The 18,141-nt window shown below is 40.4% G+C and overlaps 1 protein-coding gene across 1 annotated transcript in view; it reads right to left on the bottom strand.

Annotated features, from left to right (window-relative positions):
- The window catches only part of dicer1 (dicer 1, ribonuclease type III), a 37,427-nt gene extending 19,589 nt beyond the window's left edge, over window positions 1–17,838 (bottom strand). Inside the window, exons 1-17 of the mRNA XM_084742476.1 lie at window positions 17,648–17,838; window positions 9,131–9,178; window positions 8,738–8,848; window positions 7,966–8,166; window positions 7,672–7,834; window positions 7,355–7,485; window positions 6,688–6,822; window positions 6,436–6,596; window positions 6,036–6,204; window positions 4,821–5,293; window positions 4,451–4,583; window positions 3,366–3,608; window positions 3,030–3,184; window positions 1,367–1,499; window positions 1,077–1,152; window positions 853–992; window positions 40–219 (exon numbers count right to left, since the gene is read on the bottom strand). Coding sequence (XP_084598602.1) covers window positions 40–219; window positions 853–992; window positions 1,077–1,152; window positions 1,367–1,499; window positions 3,030–3,184; window positions 3,366–3,608; window positions 4,451–4,583; window positions 4,821–5,293; window positions 6,036–6,204; window positions 6,436–6,596; window positions 6,688–6,822; window positions 7,355–7,485; window positions 7,672–7,834; window positions 7,966–8,079 — 2,406 coding nt within the window. The 5' untranslated portion in view covers window positions 8,080–8,166; window positions 8,738–8,848; window positions 9,131–9,178; window positions 17,648–17,838. The remainder of the gene's footprint in view (window positions 1–39; window positions 220–852; window positions 993–1,076; window positions 1,153–1,366; window positions 1,500–3,029; window positions 3,185–3,365; window positions 3,609–4,450; window positions 4,584–4,820; window positions 5,294–6,035; window positions 6,205–6,435; window positions 6,597–6,687; window positions 6,823–7,354; window positions 7,486–7,671; window positions 7,835–7,965; window positions 8,167–8,737; window positions 8,849–9,130; window positions 9,179–17,647) is intronic.
- Between the last annotated feature and the right edge of the window lie 303 nt (window positions 17,839–18,141).

Here is an 18,141-nt window from a genome sequence, read left to right as displayed (position 1 = left end):
ACGACATTAAAAGAGGGAGGTTTTAAGCAGGCGACGTACTCGAGGTATGGGTTTGGCAGTCAGGATGCCGAAGCACCTGGTGGTGTCCTCCGGTGGGTAGAGCTTCCTCCTGCGGAAGTTGAGTTCATCAGGGAGAGGGGTGGTGAGGACCATCCCAATCACATATAGGTAGTATGTCTGCTCCAGGACAGCATAACTGTCCCGCAGACACTCTGGTATCTGGAAAGGGCAAAATCAGGGAGAGAAAATTATGCTTTCATCAATGTTTTCTGTGCAGAAATCCATGTTCAGTTAATCAGCTAAGTCTTTTTCTCAAAATGGTACTGCAGCTGTGCAGTGTGGGTGATGGGCTAACATGAACTTCAGCTTTACAGACTGACAGGATGAGCTGCTTCACAACTCTGACCCCTGAGTCTCAGAGTTTTTGAAGCCCTAAATCATATGCTATGGTGCTAAAACAACCAAACTAATGCTTTGTGGCAGAATTCTACAGCAGAGTGACAAATTAAAGGAAAACACAACACAGTTTCATGTTTCTAAATGGGTCACCTTTCAAGGCTCAAGTGAAGTTGTCCTCATTTTGTCCAAAAGGCAAAAGCAATCAAGTTCTCTGACTTATTCTATTTCTTTAAACAATAAAGTCAGACAGAGATTTATTATGCTAGTAATGCAATTACAGTTTGATGCACTTTATCCTAAATCCCAGCACTTTTCAAATCTTGAAAACACTGCATTAAAATTGTTTTCAAGGATTTCCAGCACCCATAAGAAACCTGTGAATTGGATGAGTATGGATGCTAATTCTGAGCATACAACAGACAGTGAAAGTGAGGGGTACTGAATGAGACTCACGGCTTTAGGGTAGCACTGCCTCCTTTTGGTAGAGCCGGGCCGGCCTGGTACGCTGGTCTCCTCCTCATCATGAAGGTCCAACTCCTCCTCATACTTCACTGTCTCCTTCCCCACTGGCATCAGATGATCATCCAGCTCACCTGAGAAGAAAAATCATCAAGCTAAAACAGGTGCAGGGTATAAGTTTCTAAGTGATGCCCTGAAAAATTTAATTCTGAGTTTACCTATTTTGTGGAGTTTCTCACAGCATAGAAGTGCAACTGCTTTCTCTGCAAGTCTGGTGCAGTTCATGACAGGACCCTGCAAAGACAGAGACACATCAATAAAATAAATAAACCTGGAGAAGTTGTGATAAGATTCATTCTTACCAATTCTCAAGAGGGAGGCTGAGGAAACTATATTGAATTAGTGCTGAAAGTGTTGAAATGTGGAGGAAATTCTAAACATTCATGACACACCTTCTTTGGGGTGAAACCAATTCAGAGATTCCTAAAATGTACATGCTCTTCCTCACCTTAACAGGAACTCGCAGAGGGGAATTGATGGGTAAGTAGAGTGTGGACTGGGAGCGTCCATCCTGTGTCTCCATAGTTTTACACTTTGGTGCTAAGTGGGTGAACGGGTCACTGGGCAGCCGAGCACAATACCTGAGAAAAAAAAAAAAAAAAAAAAGCACACACACTATGAAATGCTATTTGCAAGCTGCTTAATGTCTGTTCCTGGTATTTTCAGCAAGGTAAAAGCAAGGAAACTTTTCTGAAATTTGTTTGTGTGTGAGGACAGAAGAATGACGACTCATGAAATGAAGAAATTAATAAAAAAAAAAAAATGCTTATTACCACAACTAATAGTTGTAAGCTTTTATTCTGGCAGCAGTGGATTAAGCACTTTTGTCAGCAGGTTTGTTAATAGAGACCAAAAATGAAGAAGTTGCATATTTATTGTTCTAAAGAAAGTTTTTACATGCAGTTCTGGTCAAAATAACTGTGCAATTAAAATTTCACATGTATTTCTTTAGTTTGTTCTGTGTATATAATTATTGTGTACTGTTTACAGGTCTGGGATTGAGATAGTAAAAGCTTTCCACCTTCTGAATAGATTCCTCACAAAACACAAATGGAAGACATTTGAGAAGCTTTGGTGATGGCTGTCACACATACTGCAACACATTTCAGAAACACAAGAGCACCAAAATAAATAGTTTCGGAGGCTATAGTCTGGATATTGTATGCACATACAAGCACAAAATTCAAAGCCATAAAGAATGTCCAATACATCTATTTTTTTTTTAACTTTTCAATGCTCTTTTTTTGTCCTTAAAGGACCAGTGTGTAATAATTACAGGAATTTATGTACATAAATGAGATATATTATATATAACTATGTTATATGTTATTATCAATCAACGTAAACTCATAATCTATATGTTCCCGTTACTTTAGAAATAGCCATTTATAGTTACATACTGTCTGGTCGACTTACGAAGATCATCATCCTGCGCCGTCTACAGCAGCGCAGAGCGGACAAACTGCACTAACAGTGAGTCTTGGGAAGCCCATGGCGACCTTACGTAGACGCTGCATCGTAAACACGGAAGTAGTCGGGGAGGATAGACGCGGGTGATTGCTGGCAGACCATTTAGTGTTGTGAACCTTGACTGGCACAGTTTTGACAAATGGAGGATCATACATACACTGTACCAGAACAAAAAGCAGCGGACAGTGAATCCACGTCATCCAAGAAGCGGAGACGCGAAGAAAGTAAACACAAGCATGACAGGAAACGGCAAAAACACGAATCAACATCGGCATAGTGTTTACACGATGGAAAACGCTGATGGAGGAAAAACGTTTTCACAGTGACGCCGAGGTTGCCTGTTTTCTGCTGGACAGGTAATTCATCCTACACACAAAATTGTAGTTTGTTGTGAGATAGCTTTCGCTCGCCATTTTGTCCGCTGATGGCCACCGTACTCTTGGTGAGAGAGGGGCGGTGTCGGGGTAAATCCTCTTAGTTGCAATCTAAGGTTTGAACGCTAGATGCCACTGGAAATCACACACTTCTCCTTTAAACACTGTATGTAACCTAATTGCCAAGAATATTTTTAAAGCTATATAGGCCTACTTGTCTAGTTTTGGCCCTGAAGATTTAAAGACTTTGCAGGAACACCACCCTACCTGTTAATGTGTCCGATGGCTGTATTGATGGTGACTCGGGGACCTCCATCCTCAGATCGAAGAACGTAGGGTGGGAGGATGTTGTCATCGTCCAGTACCTGCTCCACTTCAAACTCACTCACCTCCACTGACTTGGAGCACTTGTTCCTTAAGATCTGCTCAAAAGACAAATGAGATCATCACTACCACCTCATCCTGCTTCGATTTCTACTATTCTCTATTTCTAGTGACATACCTCTTTGATGAGCCACAATCAGAAAGACTAGTAACTTCTAACTTTCTCCTGACATTTATCAACTATCAACTGAACTAAACAAGACACAGAGGACAGGTCACCTTTTCTATGGCCTTGTAGGTGGTGAGATCTTCTTCAAAGGCTTTGGTCCTCTCACTGTCAGCCAGCATGATGTAGTTGGAGACGGGTGCCCGAGCTCTTCCTTTGGACTGGACGTAGGACCTGTACTCTGTGGGCAAGTCAAACCGCACCACCAGGTTACACTTTGGAATATCCACACCTTCCTCCACGATGCTGGTGGCGATCAGCAGGTTGGTTTCATGAGCCCGGAATTTCCGAAGGACCTGTGAGAGAAAGACAGGAGCCAAAAAGGGACATAATTTTACTGAAATTCAAATTTTAGTTCAAAAGGCTAAGCAGCTGTACAGCATTCTATCAAGTACTGTTGTTCCAATCACTTCCAAATCACGACACGTTGTCTATGACAGAATTTAAGACAATTGAGTAAAAAAGGGCCACTGTTTGAAAAAGCTGCAGCTTTACAAAGCTGACTCATACTCGTGAGGACAGTGTGGCTTGTATTAGAGACAGGCCTTTATATTTCGTTTCCTTGTCCTGTTAAAGTTACTGCATTAATGCTAATAAAAACTCAAAACTTCCTCGTTCCATTTCAGATTAAAAGCCCTCTAATGTTGGAGTGGACAAAAACCCTTCATCTCAAATTCTTTTATTGTGAAACATTTGCAGGAAAACTACTTGCAATGTTCCCAGAGAGCACTTGAAATGTAGCTATTGCCATCTTATGAGGTGTTTATATTACTACAAAATATATTTTGGCTGTGACAATAACACACAACCATACTGTGAATTTTTGCTACCTGTATTCTGTGCAATTATCCTTTTTTTAATGTGGCAATATTTATCTATATATTTTCTCCCATGGTATAATTACCTACCATGTGTGTGTTATAACACTTGTGAAATTATTCTATACAAATGCACATAAATGCACAAGTGAAAGGTGTGTATATAGGTTTGTGAGTGTGTGTACATTTTTTAATTCATATTTTTTATTTATATATATTTTATTTTGCATTTCTATTTATCATACTTTTTTCTACCTGTACTGTCTATCCATAAGATGCTGTAATGAGTGAGTGAGAGTGAATTTCTCCGGTCTGTATACCTCTTCTTGTTTCCTGAACTCCACCTCCATCTGCTTGTTCCGCGGCTGGTTCTTGCCGATGCTGTGGCCGGTGATGAAGTTGCTGCTGATGTAAGCCAGCTCGGGGTCCTGCTTCCCCGCCTCTTTGATCAGACTGAGGAAGATACATCACACGTGTTTTACAGACTCACAATTCTTTGTTATAATCAGTGTATTCAAGAGGGTCATGGTTTTTGTTAAGAAAATGACAACAAACAAGAAGCCATTTACTACACATCAAATACGACCGTGTATGAAAGTATAATAAACAGATAATCTGTGTTATTTTTTTAGGTAACAGTGCAGCTTTGACAGCATAATGCAAACAACCATAAAGACGACTGAGGCCTACCGATTGAGGACGACAGCTGTGTAACGCCTCTCTACAAAGATGATCCCACACAGGATGTTGGTGAACGGTGAGGGAAAGTTGGCTTCAGGCCTCTCTTTGGCCTCCACCTCCTCGTCCTCATCTTCATCCTCAGAGTCGCTCCAGGACACATAGTTGTCCTGGTTGCGGTTGTTGTACCATTCCACGCTTTCAAACTGCTGTCGCTCGAAGGGCTTGTACTCATGCAGGATCTCAAGCAGCCGGAGGACCTTCGGGGTGACAAACTTGAGGTCCAGTGAGGCGGGGGAGAAGTGCTCCTCGCAGAGGGCGTGCACTTTGCGCAGGATGGTGTCGGTGAAGAGCAGAAACTTGCGGTTGAGCTCCTCCTGCTCGTGTTTGATGTACTTCTGGAGCTCCCGCACCATGATCCCTGCTGCTTTATCTGCGCACCAGGGTCCCAGCACCTGCAGCACAGCTGAGCAGTCACTCAGGACCTGAAGAGGGCAGAGACAGGGTGGACAGCAGGTTTATAGAAGCTTTCCACTGAAAACTGCCAGAAACAAGTTTGATAAGGGCAGAGTTTGCATGCCAGGAAATCAAAACAATGAGATATAACCAGCTGGTAAGTGCCGGAGACCTGAGAGGAACTGCAGAGTTAAGATAATTCTCTGTGGGTTTGCAACCACAGACTCCTTTCACATTACACATACTTCCCCAAAATGGCACGATATAGTAAATGAAAAGCAACACTGTTATGTTGTCTCATCATGTACTTTTGTCTCAGCAAAAGTCAGTTTCTTACTGTTTGTTTAATTCTTCAGGGTTCAGATATGGTGGAACGGCAAGTAAGGATGTGCATGGTTAATCGACTAAATAATTCAATTTTGCTATAATTTATTACAAGTTAAAATGCTGATTAACTGTTGTGCCTAAAATGTTATGCAGCCACCTGCCACTAGCTGGACTAAAACTGGCAGTTAAAGGAAAGTTTGTATGTGGATATCCAGTCATCACTGATGGCAAATGTAGCCCAGAATGTATATATATTATATTGACCAAGAAAGCTGAGTCTGCTCACAATGCTGAGCTGGTTCTGCCTCCATGAATCAGGATGCATTGCATAAAAAGCACACCTACAGAAAGAATAGTCCTGTTTGTATGCCATATTACAAACCATATTTGAACCTGAAAAAAAAAAGAAAATAATGTGATAAAATAATGGAACAAATAGAAAACCTGTTTGGAGATGAATGTGGGGTCTCGGTCCTCCCTGGCAACAGAAATGTTGCAGTCATTCAGGAAGTGGAGAGCTTCTTCCAGCTCCGCCTGCAGACGGGAGGAGAGACCACTTTTATCCACGTAGGGGCCACAGTCCAGCACCACTTCTCTTGGCTGAGATGCGTATCTGAAATACAACATAGTGCACAGGTTAGACTGCAGCATACACCTATAAAAGTCTTTGTTACAGGCTTACCAGTAGACTGCATTCATTGACTTTCATTCAACAGGTGCTTGAGTTTTCCTTTGTTTGAATGAAGTAAAATCACTGACTGAAACTAACAAAACTCTGGACACATTTAGCCACAGATATAGTTGTTCACCCCTGGTAGAGCTCATACATAATGTCTCGTCATACCTGTCCAGGACCACGAGGTCGGTGGCAGTTTCAGCGTTGCTCTTCAGGATCCTCTCCAGATTCTGGATCTTCTGCTCCAGTTCTGACGGGTCACACTTCCCGTTCAGAATGGAGGCTGTGAGACCCAGGATACGAGGACTGCTTGAGCAGCCCTCAAACAGCTACGCAGACACACAGGAGAGCACGTCAGTCACAAAGCCCTGAGATAACTGTTTGTATACCCTGTTAAAAAAACATGAATCCTAATCTCACCTTCATGATCTCACAGTAGGGGTGGTCTGTGATGGCCAGGTGACAATCATCAAAAACCACCAAGTTGATTTTAGACAACTGTAAGATTTTATTCTTCAGAATGTGCAGGAATATGTGGCAAGTCATGACCAGCACCTGGATGAGAGAAAGATGAGAGTGACAAGAGAATGTTGCTGTCAGCACACAAACTCACTGTATATCAGCATCCACTTGTTGTGGTTGGCTGGTTGGAGAATTTTAACATACTGCCCAGCCACATTGTACACGTGTAAGGACCACCTGGGCCTTTTCTTAAAGCGGCAGTTCAAAAATACATGTTTCTTTTGGCATGAAAAATTATATTAGCAATTCATTGTTTATCAAAATATTCTAATTGTTAAATTATTTTTTTTACAACTTGTCTGGTTGGGTAAGTGAGTTGCCACATTTATTTGCCCGACAACTCTTACTGCTGAGCCCCGGTTGTGCTATTTATCCATCTATACTGTTTTGGTGCGAGTTGCTAAGCAAATGTCTCTTTCCAGAATTCATGACCCAGTAGCTCAGAATGTTCCAGACACCTTGCTGTGATCAGTGTCACATAGGAACAGCTTTCTTTCTGATAGAAAGAAAGTAAAACAAATTTTGTTGGGAAAAAAAAACAAAAACACCAGAATGATGAGCACACCTGATTCTCGATTATCTCTTGAGTCCACTGTTGGTCAGTCCATGCTGAGGTCTCCTCCAAATCTGTGTACTCTCCCACCTGGAGGTCAGAGTGAGTCCTGACTGCAGCTGCTTGCTGAACTACAGACAAAGCTGGACAAAACCACACAGAAAAATACATCAAGTCAAATCACTCCATGCATTTGAATTGAAATGAACAGAGAGACGAGTATAACTTGAATGAACAAAGCTGTCTTCAAAATCTCTTTTATGGCTGCCAAAAGTGTCAGATAAAGCACACAGAAAATTCTGCAGCACATCGTACACAACAGCAGGTACCTGTGTTCACCAGAAAAACAGTCCTCTTCGCATTTTCTTGGTAATGTCCACGGATTTGGTGGGAGAGCTCTTTTGTTAGAAGTACTGCAATAAAGGTCTTCCCTGAGCCAGTATTCAAGCAGACAATAGTATTATGTTCAAGAGCTGCTTCAAGAAGTTCTACCTGTGAAAGAATCAGGACAGTGACATGATGAAGGAAAGTGTCAGCTACAATAAATACAAGAATAGCTCTCAAGCCTGTACATTAAATACAACACGTCAAGGAACTAGTAAACACATCCAAGTGGATGGTACCTGATATTTCCTAGGTGTATAGATGTTATCATGGATAGCCTCCTGCTGCCATGGCAGACCAAAGAAAGGCCCCATGGGTGAAGTGGCAGGGGTGACAAGCTGCAGGCCTGCCATGCTTCAAAGAGGTGGAGGTGAGGGGGCTGGGCTCCTCCAGTCGTCCACTTTATCTCATTTCATCATCCTCTTCTTTTCACGAGTTCACTGGCAGGGGGAAATGAGGATACTGCATTAATGTATTGTAGACAGCAGATACTACAGCTGACACTATGTCTCACTTTTCATTCAGAAAGCTGAAAAAAACACATCAGCAAAGCCAGGGCTGAGAAGAGACACCTGGAACAATGTCATTTAATCAGTGACGTCATCTGGTGCAAAATGTTTTTTAACAGGTTTAAGAGCTACTTTCTTTTACCAGCTGTTTTAGTCGATGTTTTTCAGATCTGAAAAAGAGCCTATTTAGATCTCAACAGCAGCCTGCTGAGAGCTCGAGAACAGCTCATTTAGAGCTTGAGAACAGTTCTTTTAAAGCATGTGAACAGTCCATTCAATGCTCAAAAACAGCTCATTTAAACTCTGGGAGCAGCTTGTTTGGAGGTTGAGAACATCAAGTTCAGAGCTCAAGAACAGCTTGTTTTGAGAGCAGCTTGTTTAGAGCTCCAGAGCAGCTTGTTTAGAGCTTGAGCTGGTCTAGAGCTTGAGACCAAAAGTGCTAAATGCTAAGACTTCGTGAATATGCCAACAAAATTAAAAATGTCTTGGGAAATATACTTACAGGTAATAATTGAGACTTTCTGGATAAGCAGACAACACTTAATCTGGGCTTCATGATAAAATATCTCTTAATCAACTCCTGATGCTCCCCTACATTTAGGTGGAAACAGACCTGAGAAACAAAAGACAGAACATTGTTATAGTTATGCATTTCAGACATATGACAAACCTACATAAGTCTAAATGACGTCTATATAAAAGTAATCTAAATTACAATGAAAAAGCTATTTTTTCTGGAGAAAGCAACATTTGGATTTAGGCTTCTGAAATACCTATAAATAAGAATTTACACCAGAATCTCTGCAAGTTAGTTTGGCTTCCACTGCTTAAGTTACTGCTGTGCTGATTATCATACCGATATATTACTTTCCTACTCAAATGTAAAACCTCATACCTCTACAGAAATTGAAAGTGGCAGGGATTGTGACTAGGTCCTCCAGCTCTGCAAAAAAACAAAGGCAAAGAGCAAAATGAGACTGGTATGATGTTGCAGATGCTGACAAGTAGATTATCTGTCTAACTAGAGTAACACAAAAGTAAACACCAGACCACACGACTCTACTGTGAAGAGTGAACAATGCTAACCTCCACCACAGCTTAATCCACATCCAGCAGTCAGCTTGGTGCAGCAAACACAAGTCTTTACATTAATGGCTCATATTTGCTGATATATTGGTAGGCTACTTTCGGTGATAAAAATGATGCGTGTTGCTGGAGCTTCATTCGAGTGGTTAATTAAATCTAACCTGAAGTGAGTTCTCTGACACATTCAAAGAAACCACACTAGTGTTTAGGGCTGTGGTCAACCAAAAAAAAAAAACTGGTCGATGGTGGAAAAAATGCATGATGTGTCTATGATACGTCTTAATCCAATCGGCCACAGTGACTCTACCTGCAGCCTAAATGGGAGCAGATCAAAACTACACAGGTATGTCTACCAAGGAAGTTACAATATAGAAGCACTCAAACACACACACACTCAATGAGGATCTCAAAGCAGAACTGGCCAGCTTCTGTACATAAACAAAGCTACACGGAGCTCACGCTGCAAGATAACCTTCCACCAGAAGTAACATGAAGAAAGTTACCAACATCCAATCAACCAACTACTCCTCAGTCTTACAATTAGGGCTGGGCGGTATGACATAATTTTCATATCACGTTTTTTTTTAAAAATCATATCGGTTTCACGGTATTTGTTGTTTTTTTTTTTTTTCATGCAACAGTGTTCTTACCCACATTTTCTTCTACTGAGAACAGAATTACTGCAGTTGATTGTCTTTAAATAGCCCATTTTACTGTCACAAGGACTGTATCATGTTTTTTTATGTCCAGACAGGTAAAAGCATGACCCCTTCAAAGTATGGTTACCATCACATGGCAGGGACGACTATACAATGAAACGTCCCCACCCACGCTAGTCGGCACCAGAAATACTAGTCGTTTAAAATATTTAAAAATTAAATATTTGTCAATATTTCATTTATGCATGATGCCAGTTATCTGTTGCCGCACGGCAATAGTCGGGGCTGCGGCGCTGACGGCAGCCCCTCTCGCCCAGCGCGTATGAACCGATCGCCGTGGCAACACCGGATGTTTACATCAGCGAGGTCGGACAGATGAATGTAGACTGTGACAGAATAAGCCGATATATATTCACTCGACTGGAGAAACGTGACCGCATTAAGCACATAAACAGACGTAAACCTGCAGGCGGAGCTGCTGCTGCTGCTACTACTAGCTGCTAACATTAGCCACACTGTGTGTCAGGCTGGCAGCCAACATTAGCTCTGGGTCCTTTACCTGCAGACACTGTGACCCTCTTCGGTCTGAAAATGTGAAGCATTAGCGTATAAGGTTTGTATTGCACAGTGTGAAGTAGTGCGCATTTCAGCGGCATTTAAAGTACGATTTGGCGATTGTAGACCGTGATTAACGTCTTCAAATGGCTCTTAATACACACAGTATTTTTTTCGGACAGTGTTTAACATTATAAATTAATACATTTTGCCTTGTGTTTTTTTAGTGACTATTCTAAATTGAATTTTGCGTCTAATCATCAGAGAAATTAGTTGCCAGGAAGATCCCTGGTACACACGCTCAAGCAAGGATACCTATGGTGTTGGTGTGCAGCAGTGAAATGGGTCCCCGCTGAAACACTTTGCCGCCACGCACGTTCCGGACGTTGTTTGGGCTATTCACCGGTATGGTGGTATATGAAAAATTCATATCATAACGAAAATAAAGACCGGTTTTCGGTACGAACTGGTATACTGCCCAGCCCTACTTACAATATTAGTCCAGTATCACCCCCACTGTTGTGGCCAAGTGGTTCACAAAATAAAGAGCTACAAGTGAAAAATATATGACTCTGATCAACTCTGGACCAACTCTGGATGAAGGGTATGTAACCAGTGGCAACACTTACTGGGGGAGCAGTCCACTTACTGTAGAGACAACTTACTGAACTGAATGACAGCTTGACTGCTGAACAAGTACAGCACTGGGGGTAATATTACCTCACTTTAGTAACCCCATCAGGAGTTGTCTAAAGGGCAACACACACCAGTGTTGCACAGTGTTTGTAAAATCACCAGAATGTTTTGTTTTCTTTGCATTGGCAGGCGTCATCACATCATGACAGCTTGATGTTCAGCACAATCTCAAGACACACCACTCTGCATTAAAAAGCAAAAATTCAACAGATTTGCTCCCCAGATGAGAAACACTACCCTGCAGAGCCCCAGAGCCCTGGCTAGGGATGTCCCGATACAACTTTTTCACTTCCAATACGATACCGATATTGCAGCCTTGAGTACTGGCCGATACCAATATCGATCCGATATGATATCAGCACGAATCATACATACTTTTATTACTTATTTTGTAGTGTAGGAATGTTAGAAAAGGCTTGATCAAGTGACGTTACTCAAACAGAGAACAATAGTCAGCAACCAGAGTCACCTATGAATAGAAGTGCTGGAGCGGAAAATGGACTGCTTATCGGAGCGCTTATATCTGAGATTTTAGATGCCATCCGATAAAATCCAATACTCGTTTTTTGGCTGATATCGGACCGATATCCGATATCAATATCGGATTGAGACAGCCCTAGCCCTGGCAGGTCTAAATGCAGACAAGACAATTACACATTTGCACATTTCTTGACATACACATGTACAAGTTCCAGATCCACTGTCTGTGTGTGTGAAAAGAACCAGGATGAACCTCACAGCTGCAACACAACACTTATTCAACAGCTTCTGGAGACTGCTCAGCTCCACAAGGCAGCCAACCTTGTTAAAGTAATAGTCCACTCTTCTAGTCTTTTACTGAATAAAATTTGTGTATACAGGTGCACAGTGGGGAGGCTGTTACCACTATAATGCAGGGTTTTCTGAAGTATAAACAGAAGATGCAGATTGCACATGCACATTAAATTGACTGAATGTAGGCCAAAGACACAATGAATGAATGAAATCTTTACCAGTACATCATTACTATTGAAAAAAAATCATGAATGAAGCTAGCCAGCAATGCCAATAGATAAAAGCTGACATTATTTATTTAAGGTAGCTAGCTAACTTTGGCTTAATTACATTAAGTTAACCACTGTGAGGGGTTATCAAAAACAACTATCTTATCAATTTAATAGATTTTACATTTGCTGTATCGCAATTTTGGTTTTAAGTTACATATGAGTTTGTCTAGAACTGCCAGAGTTCTCCGGCTCTGCAGGGCAATGATGTTGCCTTGGACTGTATGATATGGTTTAAAAAAATACATATTACAATATTTAGAGTAAAATTGCAATATGTGATACGATTAGTGATCATTTTCACATTACAATTTTCTTTTTTACTGAAACAAAAACTATTAAATTTGTAATTATGTGACATTTGTTGGGCTCTGCACCAGAGAACAATATTTTTTAGGCCCAGTCATCTCTGCAGCACTAGAGTGCTTCAGATTTCCTTTTTCAAAAAAAAATATGATTTGGTTCTGGTTCTGCAATTTGGATATTGCAATACAGCCTGAATATACCCCCAGATAGCCTTAAGATTTTCAAGTAGAACAATTAAACAGTTCATAACCCAACACCTAAACCACTAGAAATAGACTTAAAAAATGGACAGGATGTTAGGTTCTGAATCCTGTTTTAATTGTATGCTCTTCATTTAGCATTCAGAGTGCCCCCCCATAGCCCTATACCATAAAAACAACAGTGAATTCACAATAGCTGCAACCATGTATGTTTATGCATCCATGCATTCACACACACACAAACTCAACCTGTCACTAATGAAAAACGGACGCCGCTTAAGTCCAATTATGCCTATGAGAGATGTTTCATAAGTTCTGAAAGGGGACGTGGCAAAATGGTGCCACTGCCACACAACCCCCTGCTGCCAGCTGGCATGAACAGAATCAGCTGTCCTTTGGCTCACGGCCAACCTTTCCTCAAAATCTTGAGCATTTCTGTTCATGAAGTCATGCGCCTTTCTGCGATAGGCCAGCATAGCCTTGGACAAAATTTGACCATTATTGCTAGTAGTATGAACCAGTGGAAAACCAATAACATACTGTTCTTGTGTCATATGCCAATTAAACATCAGTTACATGACTTGTCAAAGTGGCACACCACTTAAAATCGAGAAATCGAAATTAGTAGTAGAGTAGCACACTTGTAGCTAAAAAGTGTAAAGCAATCTGTCAATAAGAATGAGTATGCCAGTGAGAAATGGTATATGACAATGGAACATGAGTGATATACTGTTTCTGCGTGCCATAATGTAATAGAATACGAGCTGCATAACAAGAATCAACAGTGACATACAATTCAGAATCAACATATAGCAGTTGAACTACACTGGAAAATCATCAACAACTTCTTGATCTGTGTCACTCCAAAAATATCCTCACCTGGCACAAAGACATGATAACTTCTGTCCCTTAATTTCAAATGGCCACACTCTGTGCTTTGTTTCAAAGATTGTTCAGACAGATTTGCATAAGAACTGATCAGTTGGCTTTTTTAACTATATTTATATGTCTTACAAAGGCAGAATTACAAAAACCTAAGTATAGGTCCTAAGTAGACAGACTGCCAGAGCAACAAAAAAGGGTAAGAGAATTCAACTCTTTTTGAAATATGTAAATGGAAATTAAAAAGCAAGAACATTTACAAAGAGATGTGTTGATCTGACAGAGATAAGTAACCTTGATCCCAACATCAGCTTTAAATGACTGAATCTTTCCCACCTGTGAGCTCATATTGATATGACAGTACATCTGCCACTGTCTCACAGTTTTGCTCATGGGCTGCCGCCAGGCAGAGAGAAAACTGTTTGTCAGCCACGTCAAGAACTGCATACATGCAGAACACAGTGTTCAGAACATTCGCCAGAATAAATCATTTTTATTGCATCATATCCCACAGTTATCATTAACTCTATGACCTCAGGCCAGTATGACATTAATTGCTACAACTCTCTGTGCTCAGTACACAGCATCAAACCAGCTAGTGACACACATTCATCTGCCAATTTTACACCATATTAGTTTCCTCTCTAAAAATGTTCTAGGGACTCTAGGGTTGTGGGATGTCTACTAAACTGGTGATGACGATGTCGACAGTGAAAATCCGCAATAAATGATGACGTCGTTGCTGGTTCTAAAAAGATCTTCATTTGAGCTACATGTGCGAGGGACTTAGTTGTGTTTACAAAATTCCCGCAGGACACAGGATACCCTTGGAATGGAAGACAATTTCACTGAAACGTGTGTAACAGAGCTGTAATGATTAATGAATTAACAAGACATTTGAGGATGCCATTTTAGGCTTTGGGAAACACTCATCATTTTCCAACATTTTCTGACCTTTCAAAACAAACAACTATGAATCAAATAATCGAGAAAATAATCAACTCAGAGTAATCATTAGTTGGAGCCCTATTGTGTAACAACGTGTGTGGATTGAGGATTTATGGCAATGGAACAGGACAGGAGTCTTTTTTCTTGGATTGGAACAGGATGAGAATTCTTTTTTTCCACTGTTTTGGAATGGGACAGGACAGAAGTTTTTTCGTGGGATGGGACATGAGTGAAAATTAACTCCTGTGTCACCCTCTACAACCAATATTAGATTTTCATGGATAATGCCAATATTGGGGAGTTAAAAAAACAATCCAATATTGATATATCAAAACATTCAGTCTACTTGTTGATTGTTACATTCAGAATCGCTACAGTTTTTGCTATTAGCTTTTAAAAGCTGGCTTGCTTCATGCTCCAATGATATATATTTTTGTAATTAAATTAATTACATGAATGTGCAACAACTATGGGCTGACCTAATGACTACCAATCCACTAGAAAATCTTTAGTCAGAGGCAGCCCTAGAATAAAACACACACAACTGAACAACTTAAATTAAGAAAAAAATGGTCAAATTATTCATGAAATGCTGTCTAAAAAACTAAAACAAAAATAATCTGCATAAAGTTAAAAAGTACTAGAGAACATAAACACCAGTGTTTCCTAATACTGGTCCTCAGGCCCATCTGCCCTGAATGTTTTAGATGTTTCCCTGCTCCAACACACCTGATGCAAATGACCAGCTTCATCATCAAACCTCTGCTGAAGCCTGATAACGACATGTTCATTTGACTCCCACAGGGGGTGGGTCAGGACCCACAGGTAGGTCACAGAAGATTTTATTTTGGGTCTCCAAGAAATTCTGCAAATGTAAGACTTATATCTGCCATCCACTTTTCATAAAACATGTAAAATTTGCATATTCTTTTACTGACGAGGACAAAAATGTCCACTTGTTTTGTGTCGTTTACAAAATAGGCTAAAATGTCCTATACCATTTTCCAGATGAGAAGAAATAATATCAAGGAGATGGCCTGTTAACTCAACCTAAATACATTTGTCTTTTTAAAAATATTTAACATGGGTATACATTTTCAATAACATGCATCAATATATTATAAAGTGGTGCTAGTGAAATGACTGAAATCCACCTGCATACTCTACAGTACATATGTATCTTCATTTTCCTACCTGACTCACCTCTTGATGCATACACATACACTCATGCTACTCAATGCATTTACTTGCAGTTCCCCTCCCTGATCTTTACCCTTGTTTTATTTATCCATTTAGTAATTCATTTCAGTTTTTCTGAGTATTCTTTGCTCATTATTCCTTTTTATTTGTTTTGTTTTCATCATTTATACTTTTGTCGTATTTCAAAATTAATATTTCATGTGTTTGGTTTGTTTTAATTTGTTGTTTGCCTATAAGCCACATAGACATATCTGTTAAAAAAAAAAAAGAAAAAAGCAGTATGGAGATTCTGAAAATGATTTTATAATTTGTTGGAATTGGAATTAAAAATTGGAATTAAAATTGGAATTAAAAAGTAAAAAAAATTTAGAAAGTAAAAAAAATGGTGCTGAAATGGCAGTAAAAAATGTCAGGAAGTCATTTATGCACAAAGAAATTATCTCAAGATTTCTTTATAAGGCAAACTGTAAACTGAGTGGTGGTGGTTTGTCATTTTAAGAAAGTGGGTCTCCAGTAGAAAAGTTTGGTAAACACTGATCTAAAACATGCAGGGCAGTGGGCCCTGAGGACCAGGAGTGGGAAACACTGGTATATGGGGCTGCACAATTAATTGAGTTAAATTCTCTATATGGCCAATGCAATATCAAAATCACAGAACCAGAACCAAATGGCAATTTTTTTGAAAAAAGAAAAATGTGTGAGAAAACAACATTATAATGAGATACTGTAGTGGTGCATAGATGCCCCTGCCTATAAATCTTGTTCTCAAGATTAAAAAAACATGTCTGTTTGGTACAGACATCAGTAAATATCACATCATCATGATTTTAAGTTTTTTTCTCAGTGAACATGAGAATTGTAATACAAAACTAATCATTTCCACCTATCATATTGCATATCACAATTTCAGTCAAAGTACTTGCAACATGACTTTTTACCAAATCGTGCAGCCCGGACAGAGGTGTACTGGGCAAATATCGAGCCGACAATATCAGACAGCTAATTTATCTGTCTGGCTTTAGTAACAGTTAGTTGAACACTTGAACAGAAGTTACCAACCAAAATAACCAGCAGAAAGCATGCTGAGAAACATTAGCTAGCTAGTTAGCAACTAAGCAGCTCTATTCCTGACAAGCTTGTCCAGACTAGTAAAAGTTAAGTTGAATAAACATGACCAGAAAAGGAAAGTCATTTTATTCATTAATTTTAGAGGCCTGTTTGAAATTACCTGTACACTAAAGAGCAGCAGAGCCTCTGAAGGTCCTTGGCCTCATTACTGGTGGCAAAGTGACGTTAGCTAGCTCATATTAACAGACTGCTGACTGCTAATGGTTCCATATGACTAATTAGCTTATTTACGCTATGTTAGCTTAGCTGGTACAATATTATAAAGACAGACTTGTTACAAATGAAGTGGCTAACTAATGTGTCAGACAGCCTGTTATCGGCTAACACAACGGTACTGACCAAGCACAGACATAACAGCAGTTGAAAGCCTCTGGCAGCGTCCAACAGGGTAACTACCGCTAGCCTGGCATGCTAGCTAATGTTCAACCAAACGGCTCGCGCCTGTCTGTAGGCAGTTTCTGACCGGCTGTTTTAATGGACGGAGGCATGTGCGTGTGTGGTTTATAGAGCTAAACTGAAACACAGCCTCATCCAAAATTTACAGCGTGTTCTGCAACACAACGTGTGGACAGTAAGTGCAGCCACCATGCACCATCACCATGTCAGACAGCTTGGTAGCTACTTAGCTAACAGCTAGCAAGGCCAACACATGCAGAACAGTACCGTTACTCCAGACAGACAAATCACACAGTTGGGTCCATAATCTCACCTGGTGTGTGTTGTTCACTTGATGGTCTCGGCTAAATAGATTTGATATCATTCGTCGGGTGTCCTAACTGCCATTCACTCTAGCTGTCTCGGTTTGGTGGCTACTCGTCCACGGTGGGATCACTTCCTTTCACCTGGGCCTCTGCTACGCCAAAACATTCACGTAAATTGCGTAACTGCCGGCGGCCGCAGTCTAGCACGCCATTCAACTAAAGTGAACCCCTCTTCTGCGTGATGTACGAGAGGACTGGAGGTCTGGACAGTTCAAATGGCAGAATTTAGTTATTTTAGAGCAGCAAAGCAAAATGTAGACCCAGCAGCTCCGCTGATCTTGACCATACGCAAAAATAAACCAGTTACACCAGTTATGAAGCATAAAGTGCAGGAACTGAATTGGTTAATAAAAGTTAGAGTAGAGCTGCAATAATTAATCAAATAATTGATTTGTAATCGACTATTAAATTAATCACCAGCCGATTAATTGGTATGAGTAAT

Source organism: Lutjanus erythropterus, chromosome 18, assembly GCF_056507025.1.
Source record: "Lutjanus erythropterus isolate fLutEry1 chromosome 18, fLutEry1.hap2, whole genome shotgun sequence".
Lineage (NCBI taxonomy): Eukaryota > Metazoa > Chordata > Actinopteri > Lutjaniformes > Lutjanidae > Lutjanus > Lutjanus erythropterus.
This window is presented reverse-complemented; position numbering and strand designations above follow the sequence as displayed.